The sequence below is a fragment of the Brachionichthys hirsutus genome, chromosome 14, assembly GCF_040956055.1.
Source record: "Brachionichthys hirsutus isolate HB-005 chromosome 14, CSIRO-AGI_Bhir_v1, whole genome shotgun sequence".
Classification (NCBI taxonomy): domain Eukaryota; kingdom Metazoa; phylum Chordata; class Actinopteri; order Lophiiformes; family Brachionichthyidae; genus Brachionichthys; species Brachionichthys hirsutus.
This window is the reverse complement of record NC_090910.1, coordinates 11,535,924-11,559,360: the sequence shown is the minus strand read 5'-3', so window position 1 is coordinate 11,559,360 and position 23,437 is coordinate 11,535,924. Positions and strand designations below refer to the sequence as shown.

Below are 23,437 nucleotides of genomic sequence, written 5' to 3'. Positions count from 1 at the left end.
TTCTATTCTGAAAAATAAAATGTACGGAAGTAAAACAGGAAGTGACGACTCCAAAGTAGTTCCGCGTTTAAAGCTAGCTTTCAACAGAGCGACGTAAACACCGTGCGTCATGCGTTAGCCGCTGGTGTTAAAACACGAACACTTTATTAATGGCAACATAAAGAAGTTTCACTTCGGAATGAAGGGATGAAAAAACAGAGGAAGAGGGGACGTTAATTTCCTAAGTATGTATTTAATATTGTTGTATGCGGTCTTAACTTTCACTTTAGGGGAAATGTCGTCATCATGGTTTGCTAGCGTATTCGTCTCGTTCACAACGAACACCTGTCATGACGTAGCATTTGGTGCTCGTGTTCGTTAGCCTGTGGTTTCAGAGTGAAGCGATGATTAGCCTGGACTTCATCCTCCCCGACTTCGTCTTGGTGACGGTGATAGCGGGACATGTGATCCCAGTGAAGGGTTGTTGTTGTTGTTGTTGTTGTTGTGTTGAAGATTCACCACAACAACAACAACAACAACAACGACTTTCTTGATCAGGGTTCAAATTATGAACGATTTCATCTTAAGCATTACAGGCTAATTGGCTTTTGCACTTTGTCTGAATTGTGAACTTCCTGTCTTCGGCAGCGATGAGCAGCCCTGCTTCTGGTCAGATGGACGAGGTCAGGAGGAGAGCCCAGTCCCTGCTCTCGCTCTCCGGCTCGGCCCAGGATGTGAAGGCAGAGGTCCAGACCATGGCCAGCATTGCTCTGCCTCTGTCAGAGAAGTACCGCCACTTAGGCGTGGAGACCATGCTGAGGGAGAACACGGCCGACTGCGACAGAAACGAGGTCAGATTTACAGCTTGTGAATCGATCGGCTGCTGCTGCTGCCTGGATTCATGTTTATTTGCAACACAAATCCAGTTTGATTCCCCCAACTTCTACCGTGAGCGTAAACCAGATAGTTGAACTGACTGGAGTAAAACATGCTTTATATATATATTCATTCCTGAACTCATTCTGGATCACATCCGGAATAAATTTTTCAGGATAGTTCATATCGGACCCCTTTATGACTGTTATTATTTTGGTGAGTGAATTTAATGCATATTTTACAATATATTTTTAAAGCCTCCATTTTGAGTAAATGGGGAATTCCAGATTTATTTGTATCCGGATCGCTCTCAAACTTTAATGGGATCTAAATTAGATCAAGACCCATCTTCAGATTTCTTTTCATCAAGATCCATCCAGCAGTTTTTCCATAATCTCGCTAACAAACAAACAAACAGCATCAAAAACGGAACCTCCTTCCTGAGATCATGATGAAATGCATTATATTTAATAGAATAGAATTTAATAGAAGCCTTTAATAAACCCTTCTTTCACCCCCCCCCCCCCCCTCTTTCAGGTTCTGGACTCTTTGAGCAGACTGGTCAAGGCAATGAGTATCCTGGAGAAATATGGCTGCAACCTCGCCAATCCTGCCAAGCCGAGATACTGGCGGAGCGTCAAGCACAACAACCCCGTCTTCAGAACCACAGTGGACGCCATTACAGTGAGCGAAAGCTGCTAGCTGAGATTAGCGGACATCAAACACACCCTCAGTCATCGTCTCCCTTCTCCAGGGAGGCCGGAGAGTCCTGTACCTGTACGGCTACACCAATCAGCAGCTCGATGGCCTCAGTTTCCCCGACGACGTCTCTGAGCCAGACAAGGAAAAAGTTGCTGCAGTGACGCTGGAGGTCATGACCTTGCGCACAGAGGTGGACATGCTCATCAGGGTCGGTGTTTGTTTGTGACCGGCGATATTGTTCGGGGTTCGTTTGTCATTCGTTCGTGTCTAATTCGGCGTTCGTATCTGTCCGTTCAGGGGCTCCATCCTCACCCTGAATACTTCAAAGAGATCTTCCCAGTTAGCATGCAGGAGGTACGCATGTGGGCGAGCGCGCCGATCTGTGTCTAAATGCCTCAGGAAAAACCACGCAAATGTTTATTTCTGTTTTCGACAGTGAAATATAAATAATATTTCTGCTTTCTAAGCGCTGAGTTAAGTTAAAACCCCTTTTTACTCTCATTTCTTAAATTCAAATTTAATGGCGGCTACATTTTTGTCCAGATACCTGCTTCTTTTTTATTATGATTATGTTGTGTGAATATTTTTTCATTGCAGTATTTTATTATATTATTATGCTGCATGTTTACGGCGTGAACGTTTCTGCAGGATAAGCTGCCGACTGAGGCTGCCGTCGTCCAGCCTGGGGAGGAGCGGCAGGGAGACGGACTCCAGCTCCCGTCTCCTCCGTCTCAACCCGGCCGGAGCCCCGGGGTTCGGGACTGTAATCTGTGCGGCGGTCGTTCGTTTCTGCTCTGCCCGTCTTGTGATGATCAACCTTTCTGCGACGCGTGCGATGACCTCTTTCACCGCCACCCCTCCAGAGCCAATCACAAGAGAGAGAAGATCCACAAATCCAACCAGGGTACGTCGGAATGCATCGGGCTCAGTTTGCCGTTGTAGCTTTCAGCTGTTTTTTTTTTTTTAATGTGTGTCTGTAGAGACCTGCACCATCTGTGGGACGTCCTCTGTCTACGCTCAGTGCTCTACCTGCGTCCAGAGGTTGTGTCTCAAGTGTGACGCCGTGTTCCACTCCCACCCTGACCGGAAATGGCACAACAGGACTTTTACCACGCCGGCCAAAACATCCAGGTGAGGAGAACGGGAACTAAAGACGAATTCAACATCGGGTTCCTCCTGTGATCGCATCCCCACGCTGTTGCTAAGGGCAACTGTCCTGACAGAAGAGCTAATGGCTAAAGAGACAATAGAATTTCTCAGTATGCTTTTAAAAAGCCACACAATTTGCTCTTAAATGAGCTTTCCTTTCATCTTCTAGTCCGTCTCTGTCTCCCTGGGAGTGCGGTCACTGCACGACAATTAACGAGATGCGAGCCGTTCTCTGCACAACCTGCGAACGGCCTCGACTCGCCACGGCGGCGTCTGCTGTCCAGGAAAGCCCCGCGTCAGTTCCCGCCTCTCCCAATACAGGTGAGGCTAAAACCTGTAACGGTGAAAGCAAAGTTTCCCCCGAATATTACCCGGGGAAATAAACGTACAATGAAAAACAACAGCACGAGGAAGAACGCCACGGCGTGAGTGCCTGTGCTCGGTTCCGCAGAGTGGCGGTGTAAGAGCTGCACGGTGGTGAATCGCGGCAGCAGCATCCTCTGTGAGGTGTGTGAGCGCCCCCGTCTGGCCACTCGACCACCCGTCCCACCACCGCTGTCCGGCTCAGGATCGCCGTCTGAATGTGGAGCAAAGGTTCGCCTCCCTGGTTGTCCGTCCTCTCGCTCTGACGCGTGTGTTTACGTCTCGTTCTGTATAACGGCGTTTTCTTTTTACCCCCCCCCTCCCCCCCTCCCTCCTCCGTCTTTTCTCACAGTGGATGTGCCAGTTCTGCACCTACGTTAACGCCAAGCCCTCTGTAATCTGCGAGATGTGCAACCTTTCATCCAAAGACTCCACGGGGGTTTCCCTGCCCCAGTCCCTCCAGCAGACCCCGTGCAGCGCTAAAGACCCGCCCCCCCAGCCGAAGCCCAGAGTCAACCTGGAGCTGAGGAGACAGAAGGCCATGCAGGAAGACGGCCGCGGTCTCATCCACCAGATCAGAGTGGGCTGACGTCTGCCGCTGTCTTATTATTCATATCCGGTGTTCACTTTGCTACGAGGCGAGACAAAATTCTGCTTTTTTCTTTCTTTCAAGGAGGCGGAAAAGTGCGGCATCAGTCCCGAGGAGGTGTACGCCGCCGTCCTGTGCAGCGGCAACAGCACCAGCCCCTGCGATTGGCTCGCGTCAGAGCTGCCCCACCTGCTGGATGAAATCTGCGCCATGGCGGCTTCAGTCCAGCTGAACTACAAAGCCGGGGATTCTGGGACGCCGGAGAAGACGGAGCGGAGCGATCCTCACGTCGCCGGCGAAGGCCTGAAGCTGTCCAGGGCCGAGGCCAAGCTGGCCTGGTTGGCGGCGAGGGGGGACACAGAGAGAGCAGTGAGACAGCTGCTGAGAGACAGACGGGTCAAGGTCAGGCGTTCAAAAATAGCGTTTCAGCGTGAATCCCTTTCATCGTTCTGCTCAGAGAGAGGTCATTGAGGGAGTTACTCCAATCGGGGTTCTTCACGCGTCTTTATTCAGCCTAGAACAGCCTTGAAGCGGGGGGGGGGGGGGGGACGCTGGGACGAGGCTGATAAGCGGCTCTCTCAAGAAGAAACACATTTGTAAGAAAACAGAACTCTGGACTTTCCAGCCTTGAAAGATAACGCTCGACATCCTGAATCCGGTGATGCGCTGGGAGTCGCTCGTGGGGGTCGTGAGCGACCTTCCCGACTCTCGCTACCCGGAGTAAGGCTAGTCGAATGTAAATCCTTCAAACGGAGGTCAGCAGAAGGACAGGCTGTGTTCTAGGAGACAGGAGAGCAAGTGTACAAAAGTAGCTCTGTGTGTGTGTGTGTGTGTGTGTGCGTGCGTGTGCGTGTGTGTGTGCGTGCGTGTGCGTGTGTGTGTGTGACGGATTCGTGTGTTTGTCGGGCTGCAGATGAGGGAGCTCCACTCGCTGGGCTTCAGAGACGCGTCTCAGTGCGAGGAGGCGCTGCGTCTCAGCGGGGGAGAGGTGAAGGGCGCCCTGTCTCTGCTGCAGCGCCCCCTGCTGGAGCGCTTCCACCAGCGCATCTGGACGTCCCAGCCCGAGCCGCCGGTTGATCCCAAACACCCGGACAAACAGGCGAGGACGGCGAGACGAAACCGCGAGACGTCCCGTCCGCCGCTTCCTGTAAAGTCCGTTTGCTTCTGTGTGCCGTTTGCAGAGGATGTGCCGGCGCCGCCTGCTGGCGCTGTACGACCTGCCCAGCTGGGGGCGCTGTGAGCTCGCCCTGTCGCTGCTCCAGGAGCCCGAGGTCACCTACTCGCTGGAGGACGTCGTGCAGCCGTGAAAGAGTCGCACGACAAGGATTTCATCCGGCGTCTGCTCAACAACGACTGCCCCTGCTGTCTGTCCACGTTCCCCCGCAGCAAGGCGAGTCAGGACGGGGGGGGGCGGGGGGGGGGGGGGGGGGGGTAGCCCGCGGCTTCTTATTCCCTCTGCCTCTCCTTCCTGTGTTCCAGATGCAGTCTCTGACTTCCTGTCAGTGCTCCATGTGCCACGACTGCTTCAGGCTGCACTTCACCTTCACGGTGAGGGACAGACACATCAGAGACATGGTGTGTCCCGTGTGCGGCGAGCCGGACATCAACGACCAGGAGCAGCTGGACAGCTACTTCTCCACGCTGGACATACAGGTACGCGGAAACGAGTCCCGCTCGGCGCCGCGTGACGTGAAATGAAAGGACGGTGGGGCGAAAGTCAAGGCCCCGCCCCCTTTGTTTTTCCAGCTCCGGGACTGCCTGGAGGTGGACGTGTATGAGCTGTTCCATAAAAAGCTGACGGAGCACGCGCTGATGAAAGACCCGAAGTTCCTGTGGTGCTACCACGTGAGTCCTCCAGCCGGCGGGACGCTTCTGATCGAACGTCCTCCTCGCTTATCCGAAAACGGAACGAACGCAGCAGAGAAACATCAAAGGGACGCAATGACCAATAGACCTACAGGAGGCCGGAAGCCCGGTTCAAAGGGTGAACTCTGAACGTCTTCCTCCTCCTCCTCCTCCTCAGTGCACCTCCGGGTTCATCAACGACGGAGATCAACTGAAGGTCACCTGCCCGTCCTGCCGCAAGAGCTTCTGCGCTCAGTGTAAAAAGCCTGTGAGAGCCAAATCTTTCAGTGGTGGAAACTCGGCCTTGAGGCTTTGATCTGTGGGGGAGGGGGAGGGGCTCACCCTTTGACTCCCTCTCTGGTCTCAGTGGGAGCCCCAGCACCAGGATCTGTCCTGCGAGCAGTTCCAGCAGTGGAAGAAGGAGAACGACCCGGACTACCAGAGGCAGGGCCTGGCCGGATACCTGCGGGACAACGGCATCAGTGAGGCCCCGCCCCCAGACGGTCCCACCTGTCTGTCTGCTCTGTTGACCAGCAGAATGTTAAAGATGCGCAGCCTTTAGCGCCCGTCTTTGTTTTTAATCGCTCTCCTTTCCTTAATGGTTCATGAAAGCGCCACGAAGCGCCGATATGCTCGCTTCCTCCTCGCTTCCTCCATATTTAAGCGACGTTGTCCCGAGACGCGATCTGAACAAGCCGCACGCTTTCCTTGTCTCGCAGCGTGTCCCCACTGCAGGTTCCAGTACGCGCTCACCAAAGGGGGCTGCATGCACTTCAGCTGCTCCCAGTGCAGGTACCAGTTCTGCAGCGGCTGCAACAACCCCTACCACAAGGTGAGCTCGGGCGGCGCCGTCCGGAAGGAACGCCGTCCGGAAGCGTCCGTCTGCTGCCACCAGGTTTTTTTATATTTTTATTTTTTCCCTCTCTTTCGCAGACCGTGTGCAAGACGGGCCAGTGCACCTACACCGGGCTGCACGCTCACCACCCCCGCGACTGTCTCTTCTACCTCAGGGACTGGGAGCCGCCCAGGCTGCAGGCCCTGCTGCAGGTACAGCCCTACGTAACAGGCGCACACCTGGGCAGGTGAAGCCCGGAGATCTGTGCAAACGCAGACCTGTAAAGTCGTTTCGCCGTTTCTGTCGGCTTGTTAAAATACAAAATGAAATTGTTTTGAGTTTGGATTTAAGAGGACGTTTCCGACTTCTCCCTTTTGTCTCCCTCAGAGACACGGGGTGGACTTCAACGCGGACCCGTCCACTGGAACTCAAACTGGTAACTCAGATGAATGAATATATTTATTAGATAGAATGTTAGAGTACAAGTACAGTCACACAGTAGCATGTATTACAGTACAAATAAAGTCAAACATCCTGTCTAAGGGGAGCATTTCTAAAAAGCCCTTGCGGTCTTGTTTCCGTTGAAAGTCCTTCGTACATAAATCATCGACATTTAACAATACAAATAAAAATAAAACCAAGATTTCAGGTTCATTCAGGAAGTAGACGGCTGTAAGATCCAATCACCCCCCCCCCACCCCCCCACCCCCCCTCGGGATTGGTGGACACAGGTTTGGACAGTTTTTACATGTTTTAACTGCTTCCTCTGTGAAACAGACGCTTGTTGTGTGATGGAGCAGAAAGATGAAGGCGGACAGCAGATCGATTCCCCGTGTGGCATCCAGACGCAGCCGGGACAAGCTGGACTCTGCGAGTGAGTGCCTGATCACGCACACGCACACACGCACGCACGCACGCACACACGCACGCACACACACACACGCACACACAGCACCGCTAAAACCTTTTCTAGTCAGACAAAGATGTGTTTCTGCAGGAAGCACTACAGGGAGTACCTGGCGAGTCTGATCAACGCTCACACGCTGGACCCCGCCCTGCTCTACGACGCCCAGGAGCTGCTTCGGGCCTGTAATCGGTACCAGGTGGACCATCAGAGAGGAGAGGCCGAGGAGGACAACGTTTACCACGCCCGGCTGCTCAAGGCGAGAAGCTGCTGCAGTGTGTTGGTCCAAAGACGCGACCGACTCGGGACTCGTGAAGCTGACGTGTGTTTTATGTCCCCTCACAGAAAATGATCTCTGGGAGAAAAGGTTCCTCGAAACAAATAAAATGATGCTCGCCAGAGCCGCCAGCCTCCAGGAATGATCTCCCTCTTTGCTTTAGTTCTCACAAGAAGTAAAACTCAGTAAAATTCTGAGATTATGAAGCGTAAGAATGAAATCAACATGTTTTCTGTGGCAGGAATGTGCTCGTATGAATATGACAGTCTGATGTTTAACTTTTGCACTTAAAGGGAACTTTGTGCCACAGACTGTTGAAGTTTTCTCCTGCCTTGCTTACTTTGTGTGTGACGGATGAGTCAATGATTAATAAATACATCAAACTGCATTTTTGAGCATGACTTTATTGATATAATTGAAGATTTCGCATTAAATCAATTAAACTGTTGTAAAAAAAAGCTTGACATTATCAACGTTTTATTTAAATGTGAGGTCAAAATTCAGTTCAATGTAATAACATTGGCTATTTAATACAGTAATAAAAAAAAAAGATGAATTATCCTGAAGTATGAGTAAATATATATCACCAGATTAAATACATTTTAACTGCCAAAAAATACAAATAAGCGATGGTTTAATTTAATTATAAAATCCTAGCTCAAAAATTACTTTCTTAAAATTATAACTCGTGAGCAGAGAGCAGCCCTTAATATGTTTTTATTTACGTGCGTGTCCGTCATCGCCCCCTGGTGGCCGCCGTGAGGACTTGTTTATCTGAAGTCACGTGATTTCTTGTAAAAGGAGCGTCCGCTTTGAGGAGCAGAAGTCCGACCGGAGATCAGCCGCAGCCGAGGAAACGCAAGTGAGGTAAACGAAACTTAAATGAACTTCCTCCGCTCGCAGCGATAAACTATAAATATGACGAGCGGCGCGAGCGCGGAAGGTGCGTTTGTTTTGTTCACCTAAAGCGCCCCGTTTTAAACTGTGGCGTTTATCTATGTCGCATTTTAGTCCAGCCGGAAGGAGCGGAAATGTGAACGCTGTTAACATCGGCGCGCTTCCGTTTAATTTATTCTTATTCTTATCTCACTCTTTTGATCTTTATTAGATATATGTATCTGTAACTACCGTCGGCTCGTCTTGCGTCATGTATCTGATGGTGGTTGTCCTTTTAGCCTCCCGTCACGTACTGCTCAAGGGTCATGGCAGCGGGGAGGATGCGCTCCACGCGCAGGCTGCGCTCCTGGATCGTCGAACAGGTGCGTGTGCGCGCGCGCGCGCGTGTCAATGTATTTTATGGAAGAGGAAAGGAAAGGGACGCGCACTCCAAAAGCTGTTGCGCTAACGCGCAACAGCGAGTCTAAATGACATCAAGGCTTTTTTTTTTTTTAACATTTAGCCCTGAATTCTGTCTGCAGGCGCTCCAGCCAGGCTGCCGTCCCGGTTAAAATCCCCTTCTTTTTGCTGCCGCAGGTCTGCAGCGGGAAATATTCAGGCGTGGTTTGGGACGACGAAGCCAAAACCATGTTCCGCATCCCTTGGAAACACGCGGGGAAGCAGGACTTCCGCAAAGACGAGGACGCCGCCATCTTTAAGGTCAAGACGCTTTAAAAGGACGATCTCGAAATCCCAGACCGGACCGGTACCTCCATGATTTGCGTCGTAACGTCCTCCGCAGGCGTGGGCCGAGTACAAAGGCAAGCTGACGGACGGGGGTCAGGACAACCCGGCGTCCTGGAAGACCCGTCTGCGCTGCGCCCTCAACAAGAGCCCGGAGTTCACGGAGGTGATGGAGCGAGCTCAGCTGGACATCTCCGAGCCCTACAAGGTGTACCGCCTGGTGCCGGTCAGCGAGCAGGGTGAGGGACGCAAATCAAGCGTACCCGTACGCACGGATCACTCCGACGTTGATCGTGTCTTTGATCTCCAGGCATGGCGCCGCCGCCCGAGAAGAAGTCCAGAGCGAAACCGGCAAAGAGGCCGAAAAGAAGGATGAGCAGCGAATCCGAGGGCGACGAGGTCGACGAGGTCATCCCGGAGAAGCAGATAAAGACCGAGGCGGGCCCGTCTCAGCCGGTGAGTCGGTCGGCCGATCCGGCGTGGAGTCCGATGTCAGTTCCTCTGGGGGGGGGGTCTGGACTCCCCTGCCGTTTTGTGTTTCAGGAAGAGACGGAAATTGTCCAGTGCATTGTGGGGGATCAGCTGATCGACATTCCCGTCCTGTCGGAGAACGTTCTCTCCAGCACGGCGCAGCTCGACGGTGGGTTGGAGACGCCGGCGCCGCTTGGTTCCTACGGCCCAGCTGATCCTTTGATCCCCCCCCCCCACCCTCTCTCTCTCTCCCCCCCGTCCGCAGGGTTAGACGAGATCACGCTGGACGTCCGGATCGAGGAGAGCGTTCCCACGCCGACGGAGGGTGAGGAGCTGAAAGCGTGTTCGGTTCCGTACGTTTGACGGTCTGGTCGACCTTTACTTTGAAAGGTTTCGTTTTTTCCTGTTTGCCTCCCCAGCCCAGGACTCCTTCAGCGTGACGGTTTACTATTTAGGACAGGAAGTCCTCAAACGTCAGATCCAGGGCATCGACGTCAGGATAGCCTACCTGCCCCCCGCCCTCGCCCCCCCGGCGCCGGCCGTCCCCAACGCCGGGTTCCCCCGCGTCGCCCTCCCCAACCCGCCGTCCACGCTGCCGGCCAGCCTGCCGCTGCAGGCGCTGTTCACCCTGCTGCCCTTCATGGAGAAAGGGGTGGTGCTGACCTCCACGCCGCAGGGCGTCTACGGCATGCGCTTCTGCCAGGGGCGGGTCTTCTGGACGGGGCCGCACACGACCGAACGGGGGCTTCACAAGATGGAGCGGAACGCCAAGCCGGTGCTGCTCTTCAGCAAAGAGGCCTTCAAAGAACGTGAGTCCGCTTCTCCTTCTTCTTCTTCTCCTTCTATTCTGTCCTCCTGGAGTTGTCAGAAGTCCGCAAAAATAAAAGTCTGGACTCGGCTCTTCTCAGGGCTGGATCACTTCCGCTCCGACGGCGGCGAGCCTCCCGAGTGCTGCGTCACGCTGTGTTTCGGAGAACTGCTGAGTCATGCCGACGACCCGTCTGAGAAGCTCATCATCGTTCAGGTGAAGGCCGCCCCCCCCCCCCCCCCCCCCCCACGCCGCTAAACGCCGCGCCCCGCTAAACGCCGGGCTCTTCTTTTGCAGATTAAGCTACCGTGGGCAGAAAAGCAGGTCCAGAACGCCGAGTCCGTCTTCAGGTCCATCAGCATCCTCCAGTCTCTGGCCAGTCAGTCCCCGCTGGGAGAAATAACTCTAAACCTGGTCGCCGTGTCGCCCCCGGCGACCGACGCCATCGAATGTGGCTCGGTCTGAGCCCTTCAACAGCGAGGGGCTTTCTAAATAAGACGCCTCGTCACTTTAAAAACATTCCTACAAAATAAGAGTATGGAGGGCTGAGTGATGTGTCTGCACCGTTATCACCTTTCAGAGTAAAAGCACCACCCGGAGTGGGTTAAAACCCTCAACACTACATATCACTCAGCCCTGCAAACCGAGCCTCAATATTGGACCTTTATTTTACTTTTGCCCTGAAAATAATAATTGATTTATTGGACGGGCTTTCCCTGCAGGAATCAGTCGCTGCACTGGAAGCACTTACATTTAAATCAACAGTGAAGTCACCTTTAGAGCGGAAACGTGAATCAATAGCGGCTTCTTTCACATAAAGAAAAACCACACAAGCTTCCAGCTTCAGTTCACATTCCACACGTATGACAGTAAACTAGATATTAGAAAGCAACAAATACGCATTCGCAGTTTGTCAGTTGTAGTTCTAGTCGTCTTTTTCCATCAATAAGATCATGGTTACCTCTGAGGGCAAATGAACAGGACAGAAAATCACAAAAATAAGTAGCACCTCATGTGAAACGTTTCATTTCAAGCCTTTTACTTTTTAAGGAGCACTGGAATAAATGTTTGTTTTACTGGGTTACAAATAAGACTTGTCGGGAACCACTGTTGTTAGACTTTTGTGTTTATTACAGCACGATGTGCAAAGTTTGTTTTTTTAAAGAGGAAACACTTTACTTTGATCTCAGAGCGTAGACTTCAGTGTTTGGAGTTAAATCGACTTCTGACACTACTTGAAGCGTTTTTTAAAAGTTACTTCAGATTAGAAAAGGGAAGAAGAAAACGCGTTCGGCTGATTCTCGGCGTTTGATGCGGCTTCTATACGACCGGATCGTTTTCAGAAGGCTCGTGTTGCTGGTTCCAAAAGCAGCAGACGAGAGGAGGGGTCAAAGGTCGGCCGTGAAACTGAACACACGTTTGTTGTTTATGCGTATTCTGTGTTATGTACCTAAAGAGAACGATAAATAAACTAGACCGGAACGTGTGTTAATAAAAACCCGAACCGGATGTTTGTCCGTGACGTGATGACGGGTCAGAACAGAACGCAACGGGCTACATGCTACCGTTAGCGGGCGAGGTGAGCTCCGCTATCTTGTTGTTCAGTTTCTGATTGGTCCAGTCCTTTTTGATGTCGTCCAAGTGGCTGTCAAAATCCACCAGGAGCGCGTGATCGCCGGACTCCAGCATCTGGCTGGCGACGTCCCGAGTCTCCTCCCACTGTCTGAGCATTATCCTGGGGAGGGAGAGAGAGAGAGAGAGAGCGTTCGTAGCGACTCGTTTGTTCTATTCACGCGTCTTTAGCGCGGACCGTCGCGTTTCCCCGTTTACTGACGTGTGCTTGTCTTTGAGCGTCCATCTTGAATCTCTGCGCTCGTACACGACGATGGGAGGAACCCGACAGTCCGGAGACAACTTGCTGCCGTCGAGCTGGGAAGTCAAAGGGAGAATAAAAGGCGTTAAAAACTGGGCGGCGGCGAGGGCCGGGCGTTGAACTGCGCCGGTTATTCCTACCATCAACAAAACCGCGTTTTCAAACTGCTCAGAAATCTTATCCGCCATCTTCAGCGCGCACGGCGTCGGGCTGCGAGGTGGAGAGGAGAGAGTCGACGTTACTCTGGTGGCGCCGTGTCGCGATTTATACATGAATACGTCAAAAGAGGAGGCCTGGAGGCGCGCCGACCTTCTGTCTGACACGCAGGCGTTGGCCTGATAGTAGCCCACGATCCTCTGCTGGGTCTGCGAACACCAGACGTCCACCTGAAACCAGCAGAAACCAGCAGAAACCAGCAGAGCGCCATCGTTAAAGTCACCAGTAGGGGGGGGGGGGGGCGTCCGTTACCTGCGTGAGGGCGAGCTGGGTGATGGGAGCCAGGGACAGGTGGGAGTGAAGCAGCGGGACACAGTCGGTCACGCACACAGCGCCGCCTGCCTTGCTGGAGGACAACAGCAGCCCGTTGATGCTGCACCGTGGAAACAGGCATCCGTGCAGGTACATCTTCACGTAGGCCCGACATGACAGCTCCAGCTCGGCCATGGCGACCGCCGAGAGAGGAAAAGAACTGTAAAAAAGGAAAAACCACGTAATTAACGCCAAAGGCGATTATCTTCAAACAAAACAAAACAAAAAATAAGTAGACGTCTCGGATTAGCAGATTATTTTACGTGAAATTCGAAACGTCTTTTGTTATTTTAGTTTCCCACGGGGCGGCTAACCAGGTTAACCCAATCAGCTAGCCGAATGTTGTTGCTACTGTTAGCGTTAGCATAAAGACTGAATCAAGTATTACCTGAAGAGGAACGTGATGTAGAAATTACACCCAAAAACAAATAGATGCTGATTTTCAGATAAAACGTGTCATTTGGAAGGATAAACGGCTTCAGTAGGGCTGCCTAAGAGCTTCAACGGGCGACAGAGCGGTTTACTTCCTGTCCCGCCCACAAGCGCAAAATGGAATCTTCTGATTGGCTTAAATGGTATTCCTGTACTGTAATTCAATTCGAGGAAAGCGTTGCCATTCATTTATTTTCTTCGTTTTGGTATTGCGCCACGACACTTGCCCCCTCTAGTGGAGAGGATGTATTATTAGTAATTCTGTAACATTAAAAAACAATTGAAAGGCATAAGTCACAAAAGGCAATTTTACCAATTTAAAATTCTCAATATGAATGCAAAAAGGTTTATGTGCCTACAATCTGTAATAGTGAGCATAATATTTACTACATTTCATTTTTGATAAATGTTATTTCATTATTAAAACATACTGCTCTTTGTCACAATTCTGGTGTCATGTGCAGACATAAGTAAGTATTTAAATGCAAATGTATACTTCTATTTTAAATTTGCATTCAAATACTTAAATGAATGCAAATGCAAATAAATCACATCAATGTTATTTTTCTGATTTTAAATTCTAACAATAATCGAATTGCTCTAATCCCATGCTTATTGAGAAAGAATGAAGCAATGAAATGAAATTCATCGCCATCATCATCTCATTTTTTACTTGTTTTGACATTTAGGACCACATTTCCCGTCATCCACCATATTACACAATGAAACCGCAACTTCCTCAAACGGAATTTCAAAATAAGAGTATATCGATTTTATCCGCCTCGCCTCTACGAGAAAATTGACCGCGAACCTTTGCCCAGATTTTATTTTGAAATCGACGTAATTCCTCCGGATGTCGCTGGTGTTTGGCGGAGCGTCGACCCGCCTGTGCCCGCCCGGAGGGGGGGGGGGGGGGAGCGTAACCCCGCTTGACAGCAGGTTGAAGAGTCGGCGACGATGAGGCTCCGTTGGGCCGGAGCCGTGCTGCTGGCGGCGGCCGCTTACTACGTCTACCTGCCGCTACCGAGCGGCGTGTGCGAGCCGTGGAAGCTGATGCTACTGGACGCGCTGTTCCGGAGCTTCGTGAAGGCGGTGAGGGTTCAAGGATGCGCCGGCAGGAGAGCACCGGGGGGGCGGGAGGGGCGGTCCGGAAAGATAATAAGAGAAATGTTTATATGATAGCAGAATATATTCACATTATCACAGTAAAGGGTTAATAAAAATGTGGCAATAGCAGGATATGTCTTATTGTGTAAAATAATTAATTAGTATGATAAAAAAAAATATTATCACTGATAGGGAACTTTTAAATGATAGATTAGAATGTCATAGCAGATTTAAAAAAAAAGTGGAATATATTTGAAAATAATAAAATCCAGTATAACACATAATTTATTTTTAGATCGCAAGAAAGGACGGAATTAAAGAACTATTTATTTAAACGATTGAGAGGACCGGACGATCCCTTGACCTTTGACCCCAGAGAATCAAACTTTTGCAACCCGTTTCTGTTCGATTCTGGATGCGTCCGTCCACATGGGGCGGAGCTTAACCCCTGTAAAACATTGGCTGGTGGCGGTTGACGCCGGCTTCGACTCCCGGTGAAGCGGCGGAGCCGGTTTTCACACGTTTACTCTGAAGCGCTTTTCTCCACCGTGTTCCTCGCCTTGTTATTCTCCTCTGACCTGTACTTCCAGACGGACGTGGCTCATGCGCTGGGCGTGTGTCATCGCCTCCACCTGCTGAACCGGGTGGTGTCCCTGGTAGAGGACGTGGAGCCTCGCCCCTGTCCCCACGTGGACGTGACCGACACCGTGCTGAATGGCGTGCCCGCCCGCGTTTTCCATCCGAAGGGCGGGCAGCGGCTAAAAAGGGGCGTGATATATTTCCACGGTGGAGGATGGGCGTTCTGCAGCGGACGTGAGAGTTGATTCTGAAACTACGGCGTTGCGGATTCCTCTTCTTCGCTTGTCTCACGAGAAAACGAGCAATGGTGTCGTCCCGTTTCGCAGGGATGCGATCGTATGACCTTCTGTGTCGGAAAATGGCGAAGGACCTGGATTCTGTCATCATGTCTGTCGAGTGAGTAGAGACAGGAGATACGGTTGGATGACGTTTAGCGTAACGCAAAAAGTTACGGATGGATCTTGTTTTAAAAGCCGCATTACGTTTTCCAACGCTCCTTGAATGCATCGCGTGATAGCGCAAATATTTGTAGGAGAAAAAAAAAAAAAGAGGACAGACGGTTTTCTTCCTGTCCGTTTCTTTCACCATGTATAATATAAAAACATCTGAGCTGCACTGATGAATCACTTCTTGTTGCCGTAGTTACCGTCTCGCTCCAGATGCGGTGTTTCCGGATCAGTACCACGATGCTTTGGCGGCGTCCCGGGCTTTCCTGTCCTCCGAGGTTCTGGAGCTCTACGGCATCGATCCGCAGAGACTGTGTCTGTCCGGAGACAGCAGCGGGGGGAACCTGGCTGCCGCTGTGGCGCAAGAGGTAGAACCCGCACGGAACACACGCGCGGAACACACGCGCGGAACACACGCGCTGAACACACGCACGGAACACACGCGCTGAACACACGCACGGATCCGACGCACGGAACACACGCGCTGAACACGCACGGAACACACGCGCGGAACACACGCGCTGAACACACGCACGGAACACACGCGCTGAACACACGCACGGAACACACGCGCTGAACACACGCACGGAACACACGCGCTGAACACACGCACGGAACACACGCGCTGAACACACGCACGGATCCGACGCACGGAACACACGCGCTGAACACGCACGGAACACACGCACACGGAACACACGCACACGGAACACACACACATCTACAGCAGTAACTCAACTTTAGCGGTTTCCACGTTTTTACGTCCTCGGAGGAGAACTCAGAACGCTGCTCCCAGAACCACGGCTGCTGATTCGCGCCCTCCGCCCCGATTCTGTCCGCAGCTCGGCTCCGACGACGCCCTGACGGTGAAGTTTAAGGTCCAGGCGTTGATCTACCCCGTCCTGCAAGCGCTGGACTTCCACACCCCGTCCTACCAGCAGAACCAGGCTGTCCCCATCCTCTACCGCCCCCTCATGGCCAGCTTCCTGCTGGAGTACCTCGGCGCCGACACCTCCCTGGTGCCCGTCCTGCTCGCCAACAACCACAGCTCCCTGGACCAGCCGGCCATCAGCGCCAGCACCCGCTCCAAGCTGGACTGGACCGCTCTGCTCCCGGCTGAACGCAGGAAGCGCTTCCGGCCGCTTGTGAAAGAAAGGGGCTCCTCGGAGGTGTTGGTTCAAGTCCCGCAGCTGATGGACGTGAGGGCGATGCCGCTGCTGGCGGAGCAGGCGGTTCTGGGTCGGACGCCCAAAGCGTACGTTATGACGTGCGAGTTCGACGTCCTCCGGGACGACGGGTTGATGTACGCCAGACGCCTGCGGGACGCCGGCGTGGAGGTGACCAGCGATCACTACGAGGACGGCTTTCACGGCTGCATGATGTTTTCCTACCTGCCGATGTCGTCCGACGTCGGTCGGAGGAGCATGAGCAGCTACATCCGGTGGCTGGACCAGAACCTCTAGGGGGTCCGGGATCTGTGGCGCCGCCAAAGGAAAGGAAAGGAACGTTTCTGAGGACGCATCCAGAGATCCGGACTGAAACGGAGCGGAGCGGAACGCCGGTACCAGAACCGAGTGCAACCAAAGCGGGTCAAAGGTGAGAAAAGACGACGGATCGATTTCACCAAAGACTCTGAAGGTTCAAACACTGGAGACGACGCCGTCTTTTGATTCATCCAGGACAAATTTAAACTTTTCCTCGTTCATGTTCAGAATTTCTATGTGGATCAATATTAACTCTTTGAGTGCCGCTCACGTCTAACGACGTTTTATTGAATTCCCCAAACGTTCACCGCCAACGTTGAAATCTGCCTCTGATCGGCCAATGACGGCAGAACGAACACACGTTTTTTGTTCTGATGAAAGAAGAGCCTTTTATCTTCCGTTCGTCATAGTATTTAAATATAATGATAAGGAATCAGCAACAAAATCATCCTTCTCCATTCTCCATATATATTATTCTCTGTTTTCTGGAGAATCAGTTGAAAAACATTTAAAAGTGAAGGGCAGGAACGAGCCGGAACAACCCAACAACCTTCCCACGCGTCAGCTCGGTTTTCCCGATTCTTCAGGTTTAGAGGAAAATGTTGAAAAACAGCCGCATCTCACACTTTTTAAAGAAACTGCAATACAATCTGATCCCTGGATCTGCTTCCTGGATCTGATCCCTGGATCTGATCCCTGGATCTGTTTCCAGGATCTGATCCCTGGATCTGTTTCCAGGATCTGCTTCCTGGAGCTAATCCCTGCATCTGATTCCTGGATCTGATTCCTGGATCTGATCCCTGCATCTGATTCCTGCATCTGATTCCTGGATCTGATTCCTGCATCTGATTCCTGGATCTGATTCCTGGATCTGATTCCTGGATCTGATCCCTGGATCTGATTCCTGGCCATTTCCCAAACCGGGTTTACTTTTGGATAATCCAGCTAACAAACCGAGCGACTGGGAAAACTCCCGGATCCGCACCTTATCTGGGAACATTCCCATTTAAAGCCATTAACACACAAACACGACCTCTTGGGGGGGGGGGGGGAGCCTGCACTGTATTTCTGTGACGCCTGGTAAAAGGTCTGGAGTCGCTGTGGTTTATTCTGCTGCACCAGACCAGGCGACTCCGCGTGTGCGAGTTCCGGGAGCTCACTGGACCGCAGCGCCGCCGCGCGGATAATGACCGCACGACGAGGATTACTGTGAACTGTAAGCTCAAATCACTGAACACCTGCGAGAGACGAGCCCCCCCCCCCCCCCAGCCCCCCCTCCCGGCCGGACTATCGGGTGTCCCTCCCTCGCCGCTGCCGGCCCAGAGCTCGCGTAATGAACCGACGACAGCGTGCGTCAGGCAGACTCAGACTCAGCTGCTGGCCGCCGGCCCAAAAGGGCAACGAGCCGAGAACGCAGCGGGAGCCCGGTGAGGTCATCACGTTAAATATATATTATATATATATATATATATATGTGTGTGTCATAATGGTAAATGATTCCAAAGAGTTTATTCCCAATGTGAATTTCACACGCGCGTGTTTTCCTGCACTTTATTGCGGAATAAAGTGGAGCGAAATATGTCGGTTAGAAATAAGAAATATGGATGGAATGTTTCTCAGTTTAATTTTAACACCTTTTGGTGGAATTATGCATTAAATATAGTTTTATAACGTGTAAATAAGCTTGTGATTTAAACCGGGTTGCAGCGCCGTGAAATCCCCATAAATCACCTGTTTTATTCACCTATTTGTTGTTGTTGTTTCAACAAATGCGCTGTATTTTTATTTTAATCTGTTCTTTTGTGAACGTCAGGAGTTTATAATTAGTCAGAATAAGCAATTAAAACAGCCGCTCTACCTGGACCCGATTTAAAATGTGTAATATATATGAAATGTAAACGTTTTTATGATGTTTGTTTGCTCTGTGAAAAACTTACATTCTGACCTTCAAATGAAATAAAGTTCATATCCGTAATAAAACCCGTGAGAGTGTTTTGTTATCATTAAAGATAGTTTAACTCGAAATCGACGAACCTTTGCTCGATAAATTAGTGACATGATGAAGGATGCGTCACCTCTCAAATTTAAAATCTGATATACAGAAGGTGGCGCCAAATCCTCCCACTGGACCCGAACGTCGCACGAGGAGCTCATAATTCATCACTATTGGCTCTTATTGATCACTTTAGTCACTTTATTTTTATGTTGATTTTATGAGTGCGGTAAAACCTTTTTCCATCCGATGCTTGTAATCTGAGCTCAGTACAGTAAAAACACGGGAGAGGAAGATTTACACCAAACTGTCTCCTCCCATAAACCTCCTCACCGCCTGCATAGTGAAGACTTTTGTTTCCTTCTCCTCTTCTCTCCTCTTCTCTCCTCTCCTCCTCTCTGCCCTTCCCTTCCCTTCCATTCTCTTCTCTCCCCTTCTCTCCTCTCCCCTTCCCTTCTCTCCTCTCCCCTTCCCCTCCCTTCCTTGCCCTTCAGTCGTCCTTCAAGTCAAAGCTTGCAGAGACGGAGACACCGAAGCCTCCGGATCTTGCGTGACAGAACCCGACTTGCCCCGTGAGCTCATGCTTCTCCTGACAGACGGGGCTTGTGTGCGTTTGGATGCCATTAGTCAGGCCGGCCTGCATCACCGGGGCCGCACCTGGAGCGCCACGGGGCCCGCGCGGTGCTTGTCAGCGCAGCCATCACACTCGATTAGTGCGTGATTAGCCATCAGGACTTGGTTACGCACGCACTGCGTGAGCGTGGGTGGCGGCTCAGTGAAAGCAGCGGTAAACAACGTGCAACGGTGCCGAGCAGAAAGCGAGGGCACATTCTGGCCCGTTCTTTTTCCAATAACAGCTTGGGTTAGGAGCCAGAGCAAAGAGTCGTATCCCGCCATTGTCCACGGATCAAAAGGGGGGGGGGGTCCTTCAAGCAGGAAACATCTGGATTGACCGGTATCCCAAAATCCACTGTGCTCCATTCAAGGATCAGAAACCGAGGCCTGTTTTAAAAAGTATAAAGGGTGTAATGCTTTAGATGCCCTCTGTGATGTCATACAGTTATATATGACATCGATAGATTATTGATTGGTTGCTCTGAACAGGGTTTTGCTGCTGCCGCTATGTGAAGTATTGTCATTATGGATTCATCTGGAAAAAGGAGCCGTCGAACCAGCCGGTGGAATTCCCCTCGGAATAATCACACTGTTGCCCCCCTAGAGGTCAAGAGTGGTATTACAAGACAGGAGGACTAGCTGGTTAGCATGCTAACTTACATAAACAACAAAATGTAACTCTTACTAGAACCTCTATTTTGATCGTTATTTAATTGTTGCTAGAAAAGTAATTATAAGATGAAACTCCAAAACCGCTGATTCTTCAGTATTTCAAAGTATTTCAAGCCTTGAAAGGAAACTCTGAACTTTTTCACACTTTGAATGAAGCCTGTTTCATCCATATTTTTCAAGATGATATAGTTTAGCAGGTTGGAAGTGAAGCAGTTTGCATTTTGCCCCCCCCCAGGGCCCCTTTTCAGCTTCCTCCACCCCTGGCTCAGACACTCAGACATTCTCAATCGGCCCTGAAGGGAATTTAAACGTTTTTCGCTGTTAACACCAATTAAAAAACACGTCAGATCCGACTGCGTCACACATGAGAAGATAAAAACAGTGATGAGACGCTGAATATATATTTAGTGTATGTATGCCTGTCTGTGACCCGTGGAGGCCCGACTTCCTACCCCCCCCGGCGCTGTTCTTTAATCACCGGGTGTCGAGATGATCATTTCTTTAAAAAAAAAAAAAACTGAGGCGCCGGGAGCGAAAACAAACCGGTGAGAAATGTGAAAGGAAAGCCAGAGCGGCGTGGAATTCACGAGGGAGAATGTTATCGCTGCGACTAAAGGTCATATTGTTCACTTCTTCCTGACAGGCAGAGCGAGAGAGGGGAGTGTGAGGCAATTTGGAAAGCGATGGAGGGGGAGGACGCAAAAAAAAAGCAGAGAGAGAAAAGAAGGGAGGACAGAGAAAGATTGGTGGGGAGGAAGAGAAACGCACAATGCGGGCCTCAAGCTGCACAATCGAAAAGACGCACACTTACGTGGCCAAAAGTATGTGGACACGATGAAACGCATCTTAACGTTGTGTAAATGCAATAGTCCATGATTATAAGTATTATATAGTATTATATTTCTTAAACATGCCTCTTGACTTTCACCCATAAGGCAGGAGCGTCGCTTCTAGATGACCATATATGAGCTGGTTTCCTTATCGGGGCAGCAATGTGAGCGGGCTGCCAAGGACGACATCACCGGTCGCTATGGCGACCGTCGTGCTGCCGTCTAGGACCAGAAGCAGATCTTTAGACGGAGGCTTCGGGGACTTTCCAGCACGGTTCGTGGTGACGAAAGCAGATATTTTAAAAGAAAAGCATTTTCTTTTCCTGCCCTGTGACTTTTTTTTTTATTATTTTGTCGCTGAACCCTGACCGGGACTTTAACCCACAACCTAGAATTAAAAAATCAAATTCAAAGAATAAAAACGGTCAATGTATAAAATGGCCATAAGTTTCGACATTACTTCTAGTCTGATTTTTTGTATTGTCACAGATTAAAAATAACGTCAGCCGTCCCCCATCGCCATCGTTGATTTGCAAAAACCATAATTCTTCACAGCCTCAACCATAAAACAGGTCCCGTGTGAAGACGCGGAGGAAAACGCAACAAAAACTAAAACATTCGGCGTAAACCGCGGAGCAGCAAAGTAGTTCAACGTTTCTCCTCTTGTGTGGCGACGGGCTTGGAACCCAAAACCAGGCGGCAAAAGTACTCAGAAGTATGCGGACGTGTTGGTTGCGTGTGTTGTGTGTAGCAGAAGCAAAGCCGCAGACACAATCGCTTAGAGCTTCACATAAATCTTCACACACACACACACACACACACTCAGTGTCATAACTCACAACCTCAAACCGACGCTAAACGTTCGTCTTAACATTTAACGGCGAGTCCCCGTAACGTTACCGTCGAAACGGATTTGTCTCCGCAGCAGCTTTAACACAAGAATATAGAGACCTTTTAATGCATGTCAACAAGCGCTGGAGGGCCGTGTGTGTTTGTGTGTTTGTGTGTTTGTGCGTTTGTGTGTGTGTGTTTGTGTGTTTGTGTGTTTGTGCGTTTGTGTGTTGTTTGAACTCGGGATACCTCAAAAGGTTTGGGACAGAGTTCAGTGGAAGTTTGTGGAAACGACCCTGAATTATCCGGCTCCTGCTATGTATCAGGGGAGCCCCCCCCCCCCCCGCCCCAGGAGCCCTATTATGAGGCCGGCGTGACATGCCCTACCCTGCCTTTGATTGGTTTGACATGTAGGTAGTTGTTCTACCTGAGCGATGTCGTCGTCATGGCGATCAGGGTCAGTCATGTCTTCACCAAAGCAGGATTTGTAAATTTTCCTGGGGGGAGGTGTGCACCCTCTGGATGCCCTCCAGTCGGAACCATATCTGGAATGGATCTCTGTGTGTGTGTGTGTGTGTGTGTGTGTGTGTGTGTGTGTGTGCGTGCGTGCACGTGCATGTGCATGTATGTGTCAGGAATGTTAGCTTCCTGGATACCGCTCCTCCTTCTGAACTCTTGATTCCTGTCATAAGGTGAAGCAGTGAGCGAGCCCACACACACATATGCACACGCACATGCACACGCACACACACACACCTACACACACACACACACACACAGACAATACAAAGCTGAAAAGGAAAGTGGAGCCATGAAAAACCAGGAAAGTCCCCAAACATTTCCTGTTTGTTCATTGGTCAACTCTCAGGATTCGGGCGTGCCCATTGGCTACGTTGTTCTCCCATCCTGAATGTGTGTGTGTGTGTGTGTGTGCGCCTGATAGCGGTGATACTGGTTTCTGCATCGAGGACCAGTAAAGAACCGTTTAATGGTTTATCATCAGCTCTTTGACCTTGCATCAGACGTGCATCCCATGGTGCACCTCTGTACACAGCCCCCCCCCCCCCCCCCCCAGCGTGATCAATACACAGATAATTACACACATTTATCACTTTAAACAAGCCATGAATTTGAATTTATTGCTTCGTTGTGACAATTAGCCGATCCTCGGGGTGAACTTTACGAACGGATGAAACTAAAACAAACAAACAAAGAGACGCGAGTACAAACGAACTTGTCACCTTGAACCCATTCGGTGAATCGCATGCGTTTAATCGCTTCAACATTAGCCAGTGGAAATCATTTGAAGTCCGTCCCTGATCCAGAATGAAAACGTTCTGCCAACAACAAACAACTTAGCGAACAGTGGAAGCGTTTATTCCATTTGAGCCGGATTCACGACGCTGACGGGAAACGCATGATTTATGAACGTTACTGGCAGAACCCCCGGGAGGCAGATCGGTCCGGTTAGCAGTTTAGGACCGTCAGAACCGAAGACGACGGGAAGATGAAGTCGAATCAGACCTCAGAAATGTTGAGAGCCTGAAAGCGTTTAATTTGTTCCCATCACTTCTGTTTTCAATTATCCTCCGTGAGGATCCGCAGCATCCCGAGGCTGCATTCAGAGCA

General features: G+C 50.7%; 3 protein-coding genes across 3 annotated transcripts; 2 read left to right on the top strand and 1 right to left on the bottom strand.

Annotated features, from left to right (window-relative positions):
* Positions 1–86: 86 nt before the first annotated feature.
* On the top strand, positions 87–10,883 carry LOC137904121 (E3 ubiquitin-protein ligase RNF31-like). Its single transcript, XM_068748284.1, is given in 31 exon segments — positions 87–224; positions 628–830; positions 1,393–1,539; positions 1,610–1,765; positions 1,855–1,911; positions 2,206–2,461; positions 2,538–2,688; positions 2,876–3,027; positions 3,158–3,342; positions 3,422–3,649; positions 3,743–4,060; positions 4,572–4,757; positions 4,840–4,954; positions 4,957–5,048; positions 5,138–5,311; positions 5,405–5,503; positions 5,682–5,771; positions 5,871–5,985; positions 6,223–6,383; positions 6,458–6,550; positions 6,726–6,774; positions 7,116–7,212; positions 7,336–7,590; positions 8,321–8,381; positions 8,695–8,778; positions 8,993–9,115; positions 9,198–9,378; positions 9,450–9,603; positions 9,887–10,419; positions 10,519–10,634; positions 10,716–10,883. Coding segments are annotated over 30 exon segments (4,797 nt in total). The 5' UTR covers positions 87–224; positions 628–629.
* A 552-nt stretch (positions 10,884–11,435) lies between these two features.
* emc9 (ER membrane protein complex subunit 9) lies at positions 11,436–13,367 on the bottom strand. Its single transcript, XM_068748132.1, has 6 exons — positions 13,208–13,367; positions 12,760–12,979; positions 12,601–12,677; positions 12,432–12,501; positions 12,253–12,347; positions 11,436–12,153 (listed from the first exon to the last, which is right to left on the bottom strand). The coding sequence occupies exons 2-6, from the start codon at positions 12,952–12,954 to the stop codon at positions 11,973–11,975; spliced, it is 618 nt and encodes a 205-aa protein (XP_068604233.1). The 5' UTR covers positions 12,955–12,979; positions 13,208–13,367; the 3' UTR covers positions 11,436–11,972.
* Positions 13,368–14,089: 722 nt separating this feature from the next.
* On the top strand, positions 14,090–16,846 carry LOC137903958 (neutral cholesterol ester hydrolase 1-like). Its single transcript, XM_068748131.1, has 5 exons — positions 14,090–14,343; positions 14,949–15,171; positions 15,264–15,333; positions 15,580–15,751; positions 16,226–16,846. The coding sequence occupies exons 1-5, from the start codon at positions 14,209–14,211 to the stop codon at positions 16,844–16,846; spliced, it is 1,221 nt and encodes a 406-aa protein (XP_068604232.1). The 5' UTR covers positions 14,090–14,208.
* The last annotated feature ends 6,591 nt before the right edge of the window (positions 16,847–23,437 follow it).